At 44.3% G+C, this 18,538-nt stretch overlaps 1 protein-coding gene across 3 annotated transcripts; it reads right to left on the minus strand.

Annotated features, from left to right (window-relative positions):
• Positions 1 to 1,470: 1,470 nt before the first annotated feature.
• On the minus strand, positions 1,471 to 18,163 carry PSME3IP1 (proteasome activator subunit 3 interacting protein 1). Of its 3 annotated transcripts, none has more exons than XM_061369100.1 (7): positions 18,008 to 18,163; positions 14,491 to 14,636; positions 14,204 to 14,302; positions 11,277 to 11,403; positions 5,310 to 5,438; positions 3,290 to 3,354; positions 1,471 to 2,201 (listed from the first exon to the last, which is right to left on the minus strand). In XM_061369100.1, the coding sequence occupies exons 2-7, from the start codon at positions 14,618 to 14,620 to the stop codon at positions 1,984 to 1,986; spliced, it is 768 nt and encodes a 255-aa protein (XP_061225084.1). In that variant the 5' UTR covers positions 14,621 to 14,636; positions 18,008 to 18,163; the 3' UTR covers positions 1,471 to 1,983. The 3 variants fall into 3 exon arrangements, with proteins under 3 accessions (XP_061225084.1, XP_061225082.1, XP_061225083.1); XM_061369098.1 differs by having other exon boundaries at positions 1,471 to 2,216; XM_061369099.1 differs by lacking the exon at positions 18,008 to 18,163 and adding an exon at positions 16,366 to 16,439 and having other exon boundaries at positions 1,471 to 2,216.
• Positions 18,164 to 18,538: the final 375 nt, after the last annotated feature.

The raw sequence follows: 18,538 nt of genomic DNA on the forward strand, positions 1-18,538 counted from the left end.
GAGGTGGCTCACCCAAAGGTTTGTCTGAGTTCCCCAAATTCCTTATTCCTGTTTCTAGGGGAACAAGAGGAAAACAGAGGGCTCCCACACCTGCTTTTACTGAAGTACATCTCCTCCTGGCTTTGCACAGTCCAACATCCCCTCCTGATCTCACCTGCAGTCCCTGTGGACCACCATCATGACATCTGCTGCAACTGACTGGCAGTTCCCCTGAAGAAGACATCCGAATCAGCCCTTTTCATAGCAGCTGTGTGAAATACCAGGAAAATGACCTCAGCATGTTCACAGCCAGGCCAGGCTGTTCCAACTCTCTCAATAGAGATTGTTGATACAGCTTAATAATGCCAGGGAGACACCTTCACCTCTCACACCAACTGCTCAAGGCTCCTACAAGTTCAATTTTCAAGAAAAACAAGCATTTTTTGGTGCATCCTTTCCATTCCACTCCATAGCTAAATATGACGAAAATCATCGAAACCAATAGATAAGGGACGCAGCAAGAGCTCTAGCTGTTTTCCAATTGAAGGTGCCACAATTACAGTAGCTACAGAAGAGGCAGGAGCAACTGGAGCAAATACAAGAGGTGCTGGGCAACCCAGAACAGGGGAGAAATTGGTGTTTTAAGGAACTGATTGTGGAGCAGTGCTGTCAAATAAAAAGGGTGCTTGGCTAAGGATAGCTTCACTGTGAGAGTAACTCCCCTTGTTTCCTCTGGGGAATTTCAGCACTCAAGCAAAGATGTGAATCCAACTAAAGGCCTTCAGCTTTCCCTTCTTTTATCCCAGCTGCTCTTACCAGTTGCTCAGCGTCACACTCAAGATAACTGCTCAGTAGTATGCACCCATTGGCTGTCTTCTCAGCATCATATACACTGAGTGTGGTACCAAGAGCATGACTTCTGTGAGGGAGACTTGTCACAAAGGCATTTTCACCTCCAAGTGGCTCAGCTGAGCTGTTCCAACCCACCAACTTCCCATCCAAGCTGTTTGCATACAGAGATGAAAAGGATGGGCCCTCAGCTTCCACAGCCAGTACTTCTCACTCGCGCCTGGCTTCTTGGTCCACAGCACCCAGAAACATGCCTAAGTAAGGTTTCTTAAATCCAAAACAAACTCAAAACCCACCAACTGCAAAGGAATGTGGAGCTCCCCAGCTTCTGCACAAAGAGATTTGGCTGCAGTGGGGAATCACACCCACTCTGGATTCATGCTCGTCAGGACACTGCTGCAGAAAAGCTGATCGACTTGTCAAATGCAGGTGCAGGAGCAATGGCCTTGGAGCAGAACAGCCAACTGCAGCTCCTGCCAGTTCACTCAGAACAAGAGCTTCCCCTCACCCTCTGCATTCATATGAGGCTGGCTTGCACCTCTCCTGGAGGGTGGGTTGAGGAAGGGGCTGGCTGGGTAGTGCAGAAACTGATTAATGGAATGGGAACAATTATGAATGGCACAAGCTGAGATAAAAAAAAAATGCATTCAGAATATCTTTAATCATGTAACACAAACTTCTTTACAGTGTCATGGCAATCTACACTTCACCATCTGCTTGAATTTTGTTCTTCCCCCATTTCTCAAATACAGAACAAAACCGGCATTTTAAAGCAGAACACATGGCTCTTTCTACAAGACTTCATTGCTTCAAGTGAGTATTTTTTGCCTGTTAGTCTTGTGTAAACTTCTTAGATCACCAGAACTCAATTCTTTTTGTGAAAATTTTAAAGATAAGGCTTTCTCCTCCCTACCCGCAGACCTTCACTAAGTTACTAGGTTTAGGATTGCAGCCCTTCTTACAGGCTCAGTATGCACCCCAGAAATGGAAAGGTGGTGGTGGTGGTGAAATATTATGAGTTACTTCAGGAGTAGCTGAGTGTATTAAAGTTGAGAGGTTAGCTATAAAGATTATATTTGGGGCAGAAGGATGCATCAAGCATCCATCAGGGCTTTGGAAGATACACTGCACTACATTACACACGGAAGGATTTCATTATGGACCATCAAAGAAATTGTTGCTACGGAAGACAGAAGAAACGATCTTCCCAGTGGAATTAATGGTGCCTTCACTATCTGAGCTGGACTCGGAGTCACTGCTGCCTGAGTAGGCGCCCAGGCCAGGTAGGATCCCAATGCACACAGCTGCTGAAGGACAGTGGACTGTGGAGCCTCCCACTGAGCTGCTCCCCAGGGGAACACAGGATGGTTTTTCTGAAAGAGAAGTACCTAAGTAAAAAATGAGAGTGCAGGAAAAGGGCTTATAATCAGCTTCATGTCAGTCACCTGCTACTGTCACAGCAGTGGATGACCGCGGGATTTAATCAAAGTATAAGGCAGCTTTATGTTGCAATGAAGCTATTCTGACAGGAAGAACTTGCTGCCTCAGGGGATTTTTTTATTTTTTTTTCCCCTCATCACTCATTTAAGTCCAGCTCTATGCTGGCATTACAGATTTTCATTCTAAAGTTGTCAGTTTAATGCTCGTCAAATACCAAACCCACTAAATGAGAATAAATAGCTCTGCTTTGTGTAATTGAGGATTTTTCTGTGATGTAACAGCTTAGTTGAAGAAAAAGCTTTAGTCCATCATTCTGTAGTCAACATCTCCCATCTTCCACTGCTAACTAATTATTTCCAGTGTTCTGCAAGTATACTGAACAGAGGGAGATTCAGGAAGCACCTTGGGCTGCTATTACACAATTGCAGCTCACCCTATTTGTGTCAGAGTATCTTGACAGCAGGTCAACTGCAGTCCTGACAGCTAAGACTGAAATGCAACTCAATTTTCTTCTAATTAACAGCTAGTAGTGGATATATACAAATACATCAAACACTGCTGTGAACAGGAAGGGAATGATCTGTTCGCCATGTTTCCTTTTGACAGACCAAGCATTAGGCTCAAAATGCAGACAAGGAGACTCCTATTAGCTATCAGGTAGAACTCCTTAAGGGTAATATCAGTTAAGCATTAGAATAAACTGCCTAAGGAGGATGAATAAACTCTTACCTACGGAGATTTAGGAGCAGCTTAGGCAAACACCTATCAGGAATGGTTCAGGCAGGGGATAGAATATGATGATCTGTAGAGGTTCCCTCCAGCCCTATTTTCTATCAAGGCTGCTGCCAGCACCTATAGTTACTGTTTCTTCTGCTTTAAGAGAGAACTTGCCAACTGCAGCCTGTGCTGTCTTGCATAATAAAGGACCAGACAAGCAATTCCTCTATCAGATTTAACATCAAGTCAGTTGCTGTTCAGGTGAGAGACAGCTAGCTTCCCACATGCAGAAATCAGGACATACCTTGATTCTTTTCATCATGATCAGTATCTAGTTTCAATCTCTTCACACTGTTATCACCATCTGAACTGTGGACAAAATAAAGTGTCTTGTTCCTCATAAGGTAACCATTTAATGACTGTGAAGTTAAAGTTGCATCTTTGCCTCAAATGTTATAACAAATGCCAGCGGGATCCCCTCATGACCACCACCACTTCTAACTGCTGTTAACTGGAGCTTCTCAGGGAACATGCAGGATTCTAGACAGAGCCAACACCTACACTGCAAATAGGTTAACCTGGGAAACACACACTTGGACTTTGGGAGTCAAAGTCAGACCTCTTGCACAGCAACCCACAGCTGCCTATTCAGCTGGAAGTACCTCAAAGGAGATCAAGAATGACAACCTGAGCTTCAGCCACCCCACATGCCCACAGGCTAGCTCATATGGATGACTACCACAGTTGCTGGTGCAACACCCATGTCTCTTCCCTTCCAGGGTTTCCTTCCCCTCCTTCAAGCACCTAGAAAACCTGTCCTAAAACATCTAGAAGTCTTGCACCCAGTAAGAAGCTCAGAAGGGTTTGCAGCAATTCACAATGGCAGTGTCTGACTTAAAAAAGAAAGGGGTCCTGTTGGGAAAAGGAGCGTGACTTCGACTTGGACTCTGCAGAGCTTCTATAGCTCTTTCTTGCCACTACTCAGCTTCTTTTCCCCTGCTCTTGCACGTTCCCAGTCCTAAGCCATTCACATAAACAAATGCTTCCCAGCTTCAGCTGTGATGAACTAAAGTGATGAAGCATGAGCATTCTTACGCACTAACTCTTTCCTGTCCCTGTCAGAGCATGCAGTAGAGGTGAAAAGTTTTAATAACAGTATGTCCTTTACAGGAAACTACAAAGCTTAGAGAGCAGATGTTGATCTCATGCTACACTTGGTTTTGGACAGTTTGCAATAAAAGACAACAAAACCAGAACACTGAATAGCAAGTCTGTGATGGCACTGACATGTCAGTTAAGCTGCTCTCTTCAAACAGATGCCATCTGCAGACTTCAGATGTGCCATTAAGCACATACCAGCTCCTTCTCTACATTCTACAGTATTAAGTACTAGTAGTCACAAGAAAGGAAAAAAAAAAAAAAATCCAACCCCAAAATATTATTGGCTGCTTGTTATCAGTTCAAGGCTTTTCTCTGCCTTCTGAAAACCCAAACAACTATGCAACCCCACACACTAGGTGGTGGAAGTACATACTTCAGCTTCAGACATTCAATTACTGCTATACAGGCAGCTAAACATCACCCTACAAGATAAGCTTCTGAAATAATCTCTCATTCTCTGGGACTAAAACACTGACTGAATTTTGAGATGTCAGTAATGATCTGAAGCATTACATGATTCATCTGTGGAAAATAAGCCTAGTCCCACGTGCCTAATTTCTCCATAACCTGTAGCATGACAGCAGCTGCATCTGAAGACCATGATCAAAACAGCAAACAGGTCACAAAACCAGCTGCCATCTCCCTGGTATGGAAAGGGTGTTGATGAATCTGTGCAAATCAGTGAGGAACAAGGGAAGTTTGCCTGATGTCCTCAAGATCAAATTGGTACACCAGCCTCATCTCTGTAACCTCCATCTCCCTCACAATGCCCCCAGCAGCAATTAAAACACAGATAAAATCAGCTGATACACTACACAAACCTGAATGAAATCACATGAGTGAGGTGACACTGATATCTATAAATAGAGATATAAAGTAGATTCCCTCTAGATCCCCAACCAGGATTGCCCAAGCCTGGCAGTCTAGAATGAAGAGTCTACCCACTTGCATTTACACATGCTTATCTATTTAAATTGCTTCATGTTTTTCCCACAGTTTGGGAGAGCCTACGGAAACAAGGCTGGTCTTTTCTTCTACCTCCCCCCTTTTTTCTTTAGGGCTAAGGTTCACAGCTCACTTGCTGAAGGCAGTTTTGGCCTGCCTCCCTTTACACTGCTAACTGGGTTCTGTTCCTCATGAATTTATAGAGGTGTGAAACTAACCTTCTGTGTTTCACAGCTCCTGCCAGCAGCTTTGCCTGAGAGAATTTGTTCTTGTTTTCCACTGACTTCATGGGCAACTTCTTCTCAGTTTCCTTCTTTGGGTCCATACCGACTCCCACTTTGGTGAGAGTGCTGTGAACTAAGGGTTAAGGATCATCCAGGAAAAAATGGGAGAACAGATACTTACTCTCTTGATATATTTAGCCAGCTCTGCTGACAGCAGCATTCACATATTCTATCAAAATAACCTTACTTATAATGACATTTAGCTGACACCTTCAGCCAATACAGCAGAGACTTCATCCTCTGGGTTTGGAGCTCTCTCAGTATCAATACCATCTCTCCCTGAAAAGACGTTCAGGCAGCAGATCAGGAAATGTTTTTCTGAAGGCAGAAAGGTGCAACACATGACACATCCAGCACCCATAAACGTACTCAGCATCCTCCCTTTTCCTAAAGGTCTTAGAAAAACAAAAAGGTCAGACTGGACCAATGGGGGAAAGAAGGAAAAGAAAAAAAGCAGCACAATATGGGAACACAAAATGGCAAAGGCTCTGACTGCACCACCCAAGTCTTGGAAGGCAGACGCAGGGACTGTGAGAATGAAGACCCTGGGTGCACTGTAGGAGAGGATCTGATTTGAGACCATCTTAAAAAACTGAACATGCACAAGTCCATGGGTCCTGATGAAATCCATCTGTGGGTCCTGAAGGAGCTGGCAAATGAAGCTGCTAAGCTGCTGGCCATCATATTTGAAAAATCATGGCAGTCAGGTGAAGTTCCCAACGACTGGAAAAAGGGGACTATAACCTGCATTTTCAAGAAGGGGAAAATGGATGACTCAGAGAATTACAAACCAGCCAGTCTCACCTCTGTGCCTGGCAAAATCTTGGAGCAGGTTCTCCTGGAAGGCATGCTAAGGCACATGAAAAACAACACGGTGCTTGGTGACAGCCACCATGGCTTCACTAAGGGGAAATGCTGACTGACCAATTTAGTGGCCTTCTATGATGGTGCTACAGAACTGATGGACAGGGCTAGAGCAGTTGATGTCATCTACCTGGACTTGTGTAAAATGTTCAACACTATCCCACACAACATCCTTGTCTCTAAACTGGAGAGACATCAGTTTGATGGATGGACCACTCGGTGGATAAAGAACTGGCTGGATGGCCGCACACAAAGAGTTGTGGTCAATGACTCCATGTCCAGCTGGAGACCAGTAACAAGGGGTGTCCCTCAGGGATCAGTGTTGGGACTGGTCTTGTTTAACATCTTTGTCAGTGACATGGACAGTGAGATTGAGTGCGCCCTCAGCAAGTTTGCCGATGACACCAAGCTGTGTGGTTCGGTTGATCCGCTGGAGGGAAGGAATGCCATCCAGAGGGACCTTGACACGCTTGTGAGGTGGGCTGATGCCAACCTCATGAAGTTTAACCATGCCAAGTGCAAGGTCCTACACCTGGGATGTGGTAATCCCAGGCACAGCTACAGGCTGGGCAGAGAAGAGATTCGGAGCAGCCCTGAGGAGAAGGACTTGGGGGTGTTGGTCAATGAGAAAATGAACATGAGCTGGCTTCAGTGAGCGCTTGCAGCCCAGATACCCAACCGTATCCTGGGCTGCATCAAAAGGAGTGTGACCAGCAGGTCGAAGGAGGTGATCCTGCCCCTTTACTCTGCTCTCAGGAGACCTCACCTGGAGTATTGTGTGCAGTTCTGGTGCCCTCAACATAAAAAGGACATGGAACTGTTGGACCAATTCCAGAGGAGGGCCACGAGGATGATCAGGGGACTGGAGCACCTCCCCTGTATGAAGACAGGCTGAGAAAGTTGGGGCTGTTCAGGCTGGAGAAGAGAAGGCTGCGTGGAGACCTCATAGCAGCCTTCCAGTATCTGAAGGGGGCCTATAGGGATGCTGGGGATGTACTCATCATTAGGGACTGTAGTGACAGGACAAGGGGTAATGGGTTAAAACTTAAACAGGGGAAGTTTAGATGGGATATAAGGAGGAAATTCTTTCCTGTGAGGGCGGTGAGGCACTGGAATGGGTTCCCCAGGGAGGTTGTGAATGCTCCATCCCTGGCAGTGTTCAAGGCCAGGCTGGACGAGGCCTTGGGTGATATGGTTTAGTGCAAGGTGTCCCTGCCCATGGCAGGGGTGTTGGAACTTGATGATCTTAAGGTCCTTTCCAACCCTAACTATGCTATGATTCTACGAATACTTCCCCCTTCTATGGGGATCAATACATTTGTAATTAAAGTTTGCTGCAACCTCTAAACCCTTAAAAAAAAAAAAAAAAAAAAAAAAGAAGTAGCAATATGTCGGCTCACTTTCACTCCTCCAACCCTCCTTTTGCTGAGTCCAGCAGACATCAGCCTGCCACAGCAAAACAGTTCAACTTTCTCACTGAGCTTTAACTTTTTCCTTTTAACTCTGCAGTGCGTCTAAGGGCCACAGGGCCACTACTGCCACTTTGAATATCAAACCCAAGAGGAAGGAGGCACATCTGACTATAGGTGCATAGGGCTCAAAACTCACCCAAAAAGACTGTGACAGCACAGAAAATCTTATGTCACGTAAACCAGTGTTAGAATGGTGGGACAGCTGAAACCTACAATGAGGTGGAGAAGCTTAAGCAGGTTCTCAGACAGGATAAGGAGGAGCTTGATCTGTTATTAAGGTGCACTCACACTGCACACATACCGAACAGGTCTCCCATGCAGGACCTAGTCCCATCCCTGACAACTGTTCATGTCCAACTACTCCTGATGAAGCAATATCCTGTTCGTTAATGAGGTGCCAGAGGAGTTACAAAAGCTTCTGCAAAACTTTTAAACTGCACACATAGCAAAAGCAAATCAAACCAGTTTAAAAGTGCATTTGTTTATAATCCTAAATCTAACCTGACTGCAATTCTACTGATCACAAGACATCACCACAAGCTGGTGTTTCACAGGTGCCCCAGTTACTGCAGACAAATTGGACAGTGAATTTCACATCAATGGACCATATATTTGAAGTCAATTTTTTTCCTGACTGAACTTCTGCAAATCAAAACCCCCTTACAACTTACTTTGAAGTGACACACTCAAAATCTCCGATCACTTTACAATTAAGAGCATTCAGACGCCATTCCTTATTGAATTTTCCTAAGGATACAGCAGTAACCTAGACTGCTCCCTATCTCAACCGAAAGCTGCCTCAGCCAAAGCCCCTGCTCAGATTTATTTTAGCTGGCGCAGGAGTGCCATCCCGTGGCTATCAGAAGCAGTCTGAAAGCTCAGTGTGTCAAACATGGTTTGATGTTGCAAATACATGATTCCACATATCAGTGATCAGCTTCCACGTGTCTGTTCATTACCTTGCTGTATTCTAACACTGCAGTACAAAAGCCAGGCTGAAGAACCCAACGACTTTTCTTTCCTATGATACCAAACTACAGGGTTTCCACTTCCATCCAGGAAGTGTTCTCCTGACACTCCTCAACTACCAGAGTCAGCACCATGCATTTTTAACAGAGATCTTCTATGTGCTGCTGACATTAGCAAATGTAACACTAGACAAGAAGCATTCCCTCTCAGGTAGTCTGTATTAGAAATAAACCTCCTGATCTTAAATATAAGTGCAATTAAAAAGCTGTCCTACAGTGGAGCCTGCTTCTTGGGAGTGGGACTTTTCCTACATTTGCACAGGATTTAAAATAAGAGAATGCTGTTCTCGAGCACTTCTTGGAAATGGCTTAAAAAATAAAAATTAAAAAAAAATCTGTAAATCTTTAAGCACTGTCAAACCAGTGGGGTCTGGATAGGGCAGGAAGTAAAAAACTGTAGTTGTTCATATAGTAGAAGTAAAATTCCTATGCATCCATGCATATGAATTTCCAATGCTTGAGAATGCATTACAATATTCCAAGGCATGTTTATCCTTTAAAATACTAGATTTCATTTACGTAGTTTTTGTCCTGAAGTTAATGCCTCTGTGTAGCTTAAATTGGGTGCTATACCAAGCAAAAGACCAAATAATCAAACCCAGGGTGTTGACATTCTTCTTAATGGTTCTGAAGAACCAATTGGTTTGAACAGTGCCTATAGATCCAGCACATTTACCTAGCATCCACTGGTTTTTATCACTGACAAACCATTTTGCACTGATAAACCATTACTAACAACCTGAGGATATAAAAACACCTTTTCTGTTTCAAAAGCATACTACCAAAGATTTCAAAACACAGATGAGTAATTTTGCAAGTTCCCTTGAGGTTGCTTGAAATAGTATGCTTGAATTAAAAAAAAAAACAATAAAAACCACCCCAAAACAAATGGAAAGGAACAAGCAAAACTCCTCAGTTCCTCATGAGATGAGGTGACTGTAAAACATTCTCCCTATGCCCACTCCATCAGCAATAAGTTCTGCAGTTCAATTTACAGCAAGACTGCAGATACAAAGCCAAACAGTATCTCTAAGACTGCAAAGACTGATGTTAGGTGGCATGTACATCTTGAACAGGCCCTGCTCAGGAAATTCAGGGATCCATGTGTTATGTGGCTAATTCAAGACAATGTAAGATTCCCTCTGGGCTAGTATGGTTCACCTCTGATATATCTGACCTAACTAGAGGTGTCAGCTGCTTCCACAGCACAATCTTATACGGCACATCTCCACACCAGCCAGACTCGCAAGCAACAATCACCAAAACTAAATATATCCCACATGAACATCCCATCCAGCAAATCAAGAAAACATTCCAAGTCATTCAATCAACTACAGCATATTTCTCAAGTGAAAAAAATGCATGAGCACTGCCAAGTTGCAGGCAGCTTGGAGCAACCTGGCCTAGTGGAAGGTATTCCTGCCCATGGCAGGAGTTTGGAACTTTAAGGTCCCTTAGAACTCAAACCATGTTAGGATTGTAGGATCATTGCTTTTTCATAATCATAGTGCTGAGGTAACTTAGGTGGTCTTCCCAGAACACATACTCTAAGTTGTACATCATTAACAGATACAAGGTAATGCAGATCTCTGTAGCTTTGGTACTATTCAGCTTAACTTGCTGACTGCTTTTAGTTACCTCCTTGTGCCGAAAAACTCTTTCATTTATACTCAAGCATCCCAGAGAGCTTGTGCTTTGCTCCCTGATGACTTAAAAGCAATGGATTTCATCAGGAGGCAAGACACCATCAGGTTCTGCACAGATTCAGTAAACCTCAAAAACCCAACACTTAGCTTAGCACAGAAATCCTCAAATCATTCCAACCTCACCTGACTGCCATGATCAGAGAGGAAAAGCATCCTGTATTATTTTCTAGCATACTTTTTGTGAAAATTTGGCATTTACCAGGAAAGCCAAACCATCCTGCTCTTAGTACTGCCTGAAAGTCTGTATTACCCAAAGGAGCTGAGTCTCCATGGGCACGGACTTCCTAGAAGAAAGTTGGCACATCTGCACAGACATATGTAATTTCTCATCCTGCAGTTATTAGCAAGGGAGAAAGTAGCTAAGACTTCTGAAAAAAATAACAGACATTCAAACATTATTTCAAACAGGTATGTTGAAAACAGCCAATATACAGTTAAAAAAAAAACAAACAAATAAGCACATTTACTATTCAGTAAGAAGACAAAACAAAAAGATTAGAAGTAATAGGCTGATTTTCCTCTATGTTCTTTTTCTCTTTTTAGCTATGGTATTTCATGCCCTCAACAACCAGGAAAACAGAACTGAAATCCCAAACAACTTGGAGGGAGAGAAGAAAAGTACCAAAAACATGTGGGGGTTGAGGGAGAGGGAGGTTCATCAAATGTTACAGTGGGAGATCCAAGTTACCATGAAAACATTAAATGTTAAAAAGTCTATCATACTACATGTTCTCTAATGCAGTTCTACAGAAACAATGTCTATCGCAGAATAAAACTACAGCCCCATATCTTCTCCTCCTCTAGACAACCACCAGCCATTTTAATGTAAAGGATATTCTGTATTCGTTTAGTTCTTTCAGCTCTTCTTCTCTTCGTTGCTTTTCTAGTAGCTCTTGCTGCCGAGACACCTCATCAAGGAAATGCGTCTCATCTTCATCTAAGCCTCTTACCATATTTTCTGAGTGAAGGAAAAGCATGCATGTTGATAAGCCATAAAACCACTTAGGAAGCAGCTGAATTCTGCTGGATTCTGTAATTAAGGAGTAAAAATACTTCCCTGTGAATGATACTGGATGTTAACAAACTGAAACTCTTACACCTTCAAGCACGCGAACTACAACAAACTAATACAGTTTGAACACAACACTATTACTACAGAGAAAAGCAAGACACAATTCATAGGAAAGCATTAAATGCCGTTAGACTTGCTGATACAGCTAGGGAAAATCAATTGCTGCAGGTCTGGAATGCCATCTGGAACAGCTTACACAAAACAAGGAATAACCACAGTAAGCAATATCTTTATTGTTTTGGTTTTGGGCACCAAGTTTAAGGCTGTCTCCTCAGAACCTGTTCTTAAAAGCCAATCAATAACTGGAAAAAACCTCACATAAATCTCTCCATGAATCTTCCCTCAAAATAGGAAGCACATTTTCTTAGAGCAAACAATTAGTATCTTCTCTGAGATTAACATCTGTGGTTTTGGTTTTTTTAAGTAGAACCAGGATAATTCCTAACTTCGAAACAAAAATAAATTCCTTCTACGCACGCTGCCCTAAGGATAGTGCATGCTAGGTCTTTTAATTTTCTGACCTGTAAATGTTCAACGTCTTTCAATCAAATGATTTAGTTGAAAGGTAATAAAAAATCTTTTTTTAGAAAGGCCAAGGCTTGCTGTCTGTAGTCATTATTCCCTACTAAATACTGTACATTACAGTTTGCCCTCCAGGTTACCAGATATGTTATTCTGCAGTGGTTGCCTTAAAGGGAGCTGTTGGTTTACCTCTCAGTTACTCCCTCTCAGGAGTACTCGGTTTATAGGTTTCGTCACAGTACTCGGTTTATAGGTTTCCTGAACAAAAGGGAAGATGGTACGGATCTAACTGGGCAAGGGTAACAATCAATTTAGACAGTTACCAGAAGTCTTTCCCATCCAGGTTGCCAGCAGTCAGTTTCCTGGTGGCTACCTGGACAAGAATTGCTTAGTCACATCACCAACAATGACCTGGATCAAGAGTTGACTTCAGTAAACTAGAAACTCTCCAGCTGGAAAGAATCCTGTAGGTACAGTTGGAGACTTCGATGCATTCATGCTCCTATCTGTCATTTACACTTTTCACCACCAAAAATACAAATTACATTTGAGAGACAGGAAACAACTTCCATTTCTCCTTATTTTGGTTACATGATCATTCAGAAAGAAAATTTTTAAAGTTGCATCATAAAGAATGGAAAAAAATGCTTCCCTGTGAGGGTGCTGAGGCCCTGGCACAGGGTGCCCAGAGAAGCTGTGGCTGCCCCATCCCTGGCAGTGTTCAAGGCCAGGCTGGATGGGGCTTGGAGCAACCTGGTCTAGGTGGAAAGTGTCCCTGCCTGTGGTAGGGGGGTTCTACTGAATAAGCTTTAAGGTTCCTTCCAATCCAAACCAGTCTACAGTTCTATGATTATTTTTCATTTAAAATGCTGTTAACAGTCTACTAAAATTACTTTACTTTGAAAAGGAAGACATTCTTGCAACGCTGAATAACCCAGCAGAAAGAACTGCTAGTCTGTGTACCGGTTTTTATCTGCACAAAAAGTTTAGACCATAGCTAAGTTTGTCTGTTTATGCAAACACAATTCTTAAGCATTAACGTGTTTCTCCTCCCACATCCCATCATCAATTCTGACAGATCGGAATGACAGCACACCAAAATAATTTTCTACTCTTCCAAAATTCCCATGGATAGAAAAATATTTTATGAACATTTTAAGGCAAATTCAAGCATATTAGCTGACAAATTTTGTCACAAGTGGCCAAATTGGGCTGAAATCTGATAATGCAGTGGTCCACAGTTAACCCAACACTGATCTTTAGTTAGTCAGTTCCTCACACTCACCTTCTCCCAAAGAAATTTGGCTACAGGAATGATTCTAAAAGCATCTACTACAAAACAGAAAAGGCAGTCATGGTCATCAGTGTCATACTTGACAGCATCTGCAGGGGCAGAGAGCATTACCTAACAGAACTCAGATCATCCCACAGATAAAGATAAGACATGATTTTGTCGCATCAGTAGCTCCCTTTTTCCCAAAATGGTTGACTAATAATTTTTTAGTTCTCATTATCATCTTTGCACTCAGCAGCATGTATACAGGTGATTTTTCTACAAAGCCAGAAATTCAAACATCAGCAGAAATTAGGTTTATATTTCATAAGAAGAGCTAAACACCTACTTTCAGAATAATCAACTCCTGCATGTTTACTTCTTCCAAATAGTCTATTGAGCCTCAATTCACTGTTGTGTCAATCAATTATGGTTTGGAAATAAAACAGCTGCTGGAACAGGGCTTATTTTTATTGATTCAAATAGAACGGTCTTGTGTTAAAGAATGAGTTCAAGAGTCTCAAAACCATGTTACACTTCCACTCTTCCAGGGATTGGTACCAGGGGATATTTTTTTTATTTATTTAATAGTGCAAAATAAGCCAAACATTCCATGCTTACAGGAATGCAGCTTCAAAACTGCAAGCAACTTTTGAGTGTCACACCTGTGCAGTGATGTCACAGGGCCCAGGACAATGTTTTGTCTGCAAACATCTGCCCCCTCAAACAATACAAGACATCAATAATACTTTTCTGAAGCCTCTATTTATCTCTCAGAGACATTACAAGACACACAGATATGTCCCTCAGTCAGATGTTGTACACAGCTATTGCACACAATATATGCAGCTTGCTGGGTTTTGTTTCAAAATATGAACTACTGGTGCTTACTGAATTTAAACTGCTCCTCAAACTCCTGCTGCTTTTTTTCTCTTTGTTCCTGAAGTCTTTCATACAAGGAACGTGGGTCGTATGCCTCCTCTGGGCATTCTGAAAGGAAGGAATAAATCCAGAAATGAGACCGTATCTTAGGAATACTAAATCACCAACAGATCTTAGTTTCTTCATTTAGAAACCTTCTGAAATTGCAGAACACAAACTATTACCTTTTATTTCTGTTTTCCATGAAAGCAAAATATTCTCAGATCACCTTCCCATAATTAAAATCTATCCTGTACCTTCTGGATCCCCAGGTTTTCGGACCTTTTCCCATTCCTCTTGCCTCCTCTTCCGTCGCTCTTCTAGCTCCGATTCAGACACAAACCTCTTGTTAATCACAAGGTCAGCAGTACCATCTGCCCCATCCATTATGGAACAGCCTGTCCTAAAAAAACAGTACAAAAGACATCAGAGGCTTGTTTTCACTTGTCAGTGAACAACACATTATTACACATCCTGAAAAACAGACCTGCAGCACTTACAACTATTTCAGTTCTCAAAAGACCACCACACAGTAAGCACTGATTAAGATACCTACTCACTGCATAACTGCAATAGCACCACCTGTTACTCCTTCTTTACTCTTTTTCCTAATTATGTCTCAGGCTGCTTTCCTAAAAATCGTATTTTAATGGAATTTTCCTCACTCCACTTCTGATTTACCTCACTTAAATAAATATATATATACATAAAAATCCCCCTAAAACGTTAAAACCCACCCCTACACTCAAAACCTTTCATTTCAGTTCTTGCACCTTTCTGTTCTGGAGAAAGGATTTGGCACTTTGCCCTCACTTTTCCTAAGTTCTTTTCACCTACTGAGAAAGCTGGCCTGTTTCCAGTGTCTGGGATACATGTACGGGATACAAGTGGTTAACACTGAGATCTCAGAAGTTAGCAACCAATCTCTCTAACCTTCAAAAGCATGCTGCACCTCTTTGCAGCTCTGGGGTAAGCTAGGCTTGGACAGATGATGCTGGGGGCTGTCTGTCAGGGTTACACAGAGCTTGAAGTAAGTGAAAGAGGGAACACCGTTGGTCTAAAACGGGCTGGAAATAGAAAACAGGAGCAGCCCTTGTGACCAAGTGAACACAGCTCTTTCTCTCTGCTTCAGCAGATCCTAGTACTGAGTACTGGACAGGTCCCTTTTCAGTACTTAGCACAGGGTGGAGATGTTCCAAAGAGTCATCCTAAGAAGGAAACTCAAGGTCTTGACAGCTGTAAGCCCAGGATGAAACAAACTGCTTCTGCCAGTCTTATGTGGCTCCTTTCAATATTTATCCTGAAAGTTCCATGCTATAGAACTGTCCTGAGTTTTGGCTGGGATAGAGTTAACTTCTCTTCCTACCAGCTGGTACAGTGCTGTGTTTGGACTTTAGCCTCAAAATAATGCTGATAACACACCAATGTTTAGTTGCTGCTCGGTAGCACCTACCCTGATCAAGGACTTTTCAGTCTCACATTCAGCCAGTGAGGAAGGGCACAAGATGCCAGGAAGGAGCAGATAGAGGACACCTGACCCAAACTAGCCAAAGGGGTATTCCATACCACAGCACATCATGTCCAGTATATAAACTGGGGGGAGTCACCTGGAAGGGACTAATCGCTGCTTGGGCCCAGCTAGGTATCAGTCAGTGGGTGCTGAGCAATTGTATTGGGCATCATTTGGGTTTCTTGGGTTTTACTCCTCTTATTCCCCCCTCCACCCTTACTATATTTTACTTTATATCAATTATTAAACTGTTCTTATATCAACCCCCAGGTTTTACCTTTTTCCAGTTCTCCTCCCCAGCCCACTGGGGTGTGGGCAGGGAGTAAGAGTCAGTGAGCAGCCTTGTGGTACTTGGGTGCCAGCTGGGGTTAAGCCATGACAAGAATGGAGCATTAATGCCTATTTTTGCTTCTTACCCCAAGCCTGTATAGGCAAGTACAAGGTAAACACAACCTAAAGCTGTTCATTTAAAGTCACGGTAATGTCATTTTCTTCTAGTTACTTATTTCCTTGTTATAACTTCAGCAGATACCTCAAGGACTACAGACACTGCCAAGAATTATTCACTTTTGATCTCAGCTGCCTGCATTTCAGCACTGGAAGAGAACCCAAGAACACTTACTCTTCCAGAGAGGGAAGGGTGCAGTAATCCAGCTAATGGAAAGACTCAGTTTATCCCTCCTTTGTACCATAAGGAACCACTCCTGCAGGAAGCAGAGTCCCAAAGTTCTTACAAAAACTGGTACTTTTGTAAGGCATTGTTTACAATACAAATGACGAATAGACATCTCAGAAGAAATCCAGCTTAAGGCACTGGAGAAATATTTTTTATAGGAGGGTGCATTCTTAAGATGGGAATTATCAAGAGAAGACAAAAGGATCCTCTTAAATGTTAGGGAAAGGAAGGTTATGCCAAGGGCAATTTTTTTATTACTTTCTTTTGTTTCTGTTTTAATAGTTAACAAAAATCCACCCAGTCCCTTTTCCAGAAAGCGCAGAACACCCACCCTTTGAGTATCATTTCTGCAGGTGGTTCAAGCTGGAAACATATACAGAAAATGAGAACTGAATCTCCCTGTAAGTCCTAATCACACATGGCCAGCTTTCCTGCCCATGTGCTGTAAAACCAAGATAACCTGGTTATCCACTTGTGTCACCTAAGCCAGTCCATTTAAAGAGGAAATAAAAGGTTCCAGTGCAATAGTGACAGAAAGTCATAAAAAAAAAAAATATGGAAAAGAAGGATTCAGCAAGAGCACAGTATCACCTGGGACTAAAGCCTTCAACAGCAAACCATCTGCCTCCTGGATCAGCCGGTTCACTTAAACATTGTATTTTAAGACACCTAAAGTGGATTAAGGTTTTGACATACTGTTAGGATGTTTTCACTGCGGTCCTGGGAACCGGTCCCTGAACAAATGCATTTCAGCAAATAACAGCTTAACTGACAACCACTTGTTAGAGCACGAAGGTGTGGGGGGAAAAAAAACAAACTTGCACTTAAGACTGTGTTCTAGCGAGCGACATCCTGTCATGGTGAATGACAAATGTCCACGTTGCACCAGTGAACTGCACCTTTTAATACTACCGGATGTTTCCAGGATCGAAACAAAACCTGTACAAACCTTGCCACTGCCAAGGCTGGAAGGCATCTGGAGCCGTTGTTGGGTAACCCTGTGCAGCTCCCGAAACCCTCCAAGCTCATTCAACAGCAGACCCGCTGCCCACCATTGCAACGCACCCGGCGGCGCTTCCTGCACCTTGCCGCACATCAAACCCGGAGCAATGTGCCGAGCTTGGAGCCATCGCAGAGCCAGGACGAGGCGTCGTTCCCACCACGGTGTACCCAGGCTGGAAGCCGCCACCGGCATCCGGCCTCGCCGCTGCCGGTACCGCTCGGACCTGGTGAGCCTCCCTGGCGCAGGCCCGGCGTGTGGTGCTGGTGCTGGAGCTTGCTCCAGCCCCCACCGCCGAGCCCCCACCTCAGCCTCCTCTTCCCACCTTCCTCCCGCCGCCACCGGCTCCGGAAGTGGCTACCCCCACGGCGCGACCCGGCCCACCGCGCTCGCAGGGCCTGGGCCCGGCCCTCTCCACCCCTGCACCAGAAGGGCCCCGCAGCCCGGGCACGGCCGGCTTCCTCGCTCTGCCCGCACAGCCCCAGCCCTACCGCAGTTCCTGCCGCGCCCTCAAGGACCCAGCCCTGCCACAGATCTCGCCGCCACCCCACGGGGTCGGGGCCGGGGCCGTCGCCCGCACGTACGTACCGAAGCCACCAACAAGTCACAGCGAAAAGCGCGGACCGACCCAGCGCGCCGCCATTGATCCCCTCTAGCAGCCCGCCCCGGCTCGCTATCTGCCGCAGGCTGCACCGCCCCTTCCGCCCGTAAGAGCCAACCGAATAAGCTCTTCTTTAAGGGTCTCTTACCCTTCGATGGCCAGTTCCCGTAGTTCCTACGGAAGGAAACGGAACACGCAGGCGACAAGTGACATCATGGCGGCTCCGCGCCCCGATTGGGTAAAGCGCTCGTGCCCGGGGTGTGGCTGGTCGCCGGGGAGACGGCGGGGGGCGGGGCTGGGCGGGGCGGGGCGGGGGCGGGCCGTGCGTCGCCTCCATCTTTCCGCTGTGCGCTGCCGCGGCACAAAGGAGCAGTGGAGTTGCGCTGGGGTGGAGCTTGTGGGTTTTTCTGTGCTCGCTAGTGCTGAGGTGAGCTGCGTGTGGGGCTGCAGTGGGGTGGGGAGAGCCGCGCTCTCGGGCGTTACCAGCGGGGTGGAATTGTTTGGCTGCCCGCTGCGGG

Source organism: Neopsephotus bourkii, unplaced genomic scaffold (genome assembly GCF_033783945.1).
Source record: "Neopsephotus bourkii isolate Nb327-2 ecotype Australia unplaced genomic scaffold, CSIRO-AGI_Nbou_v1 NB_1474, whole genome shotgun sequence".
NCBI classification, from domain to species: Eukaryota; Metazoa; Chordata; class Aves; order Psittaciformes; family Psittacidae; genus Neopsephotus; species Neopsephotus bourkii.

Coding starts and splice junctions, on each gene's coding strand:
- PSME3IP1 (XM_061369098.1), bottom strand. CDS start 14,620: ATGGATGGGGCAGATGGTACTGCTGACCTTGTGATTAACAAGAGGTTT. Junction 14,303..14,490: donor AAAACCTGGGGATCCAGAAG/GTACAGGATAGA, acceptor CCTTCCTTTCAG/AATGCCCAGAGGAGGCATAC. Junction 2,217..3,289: donor TCATGATGAAAAGAATCAAG/GTATGTCCTGAT, acceptor TTTTTTACTTAG/GTACTTCTCTTTCAGAAAAA.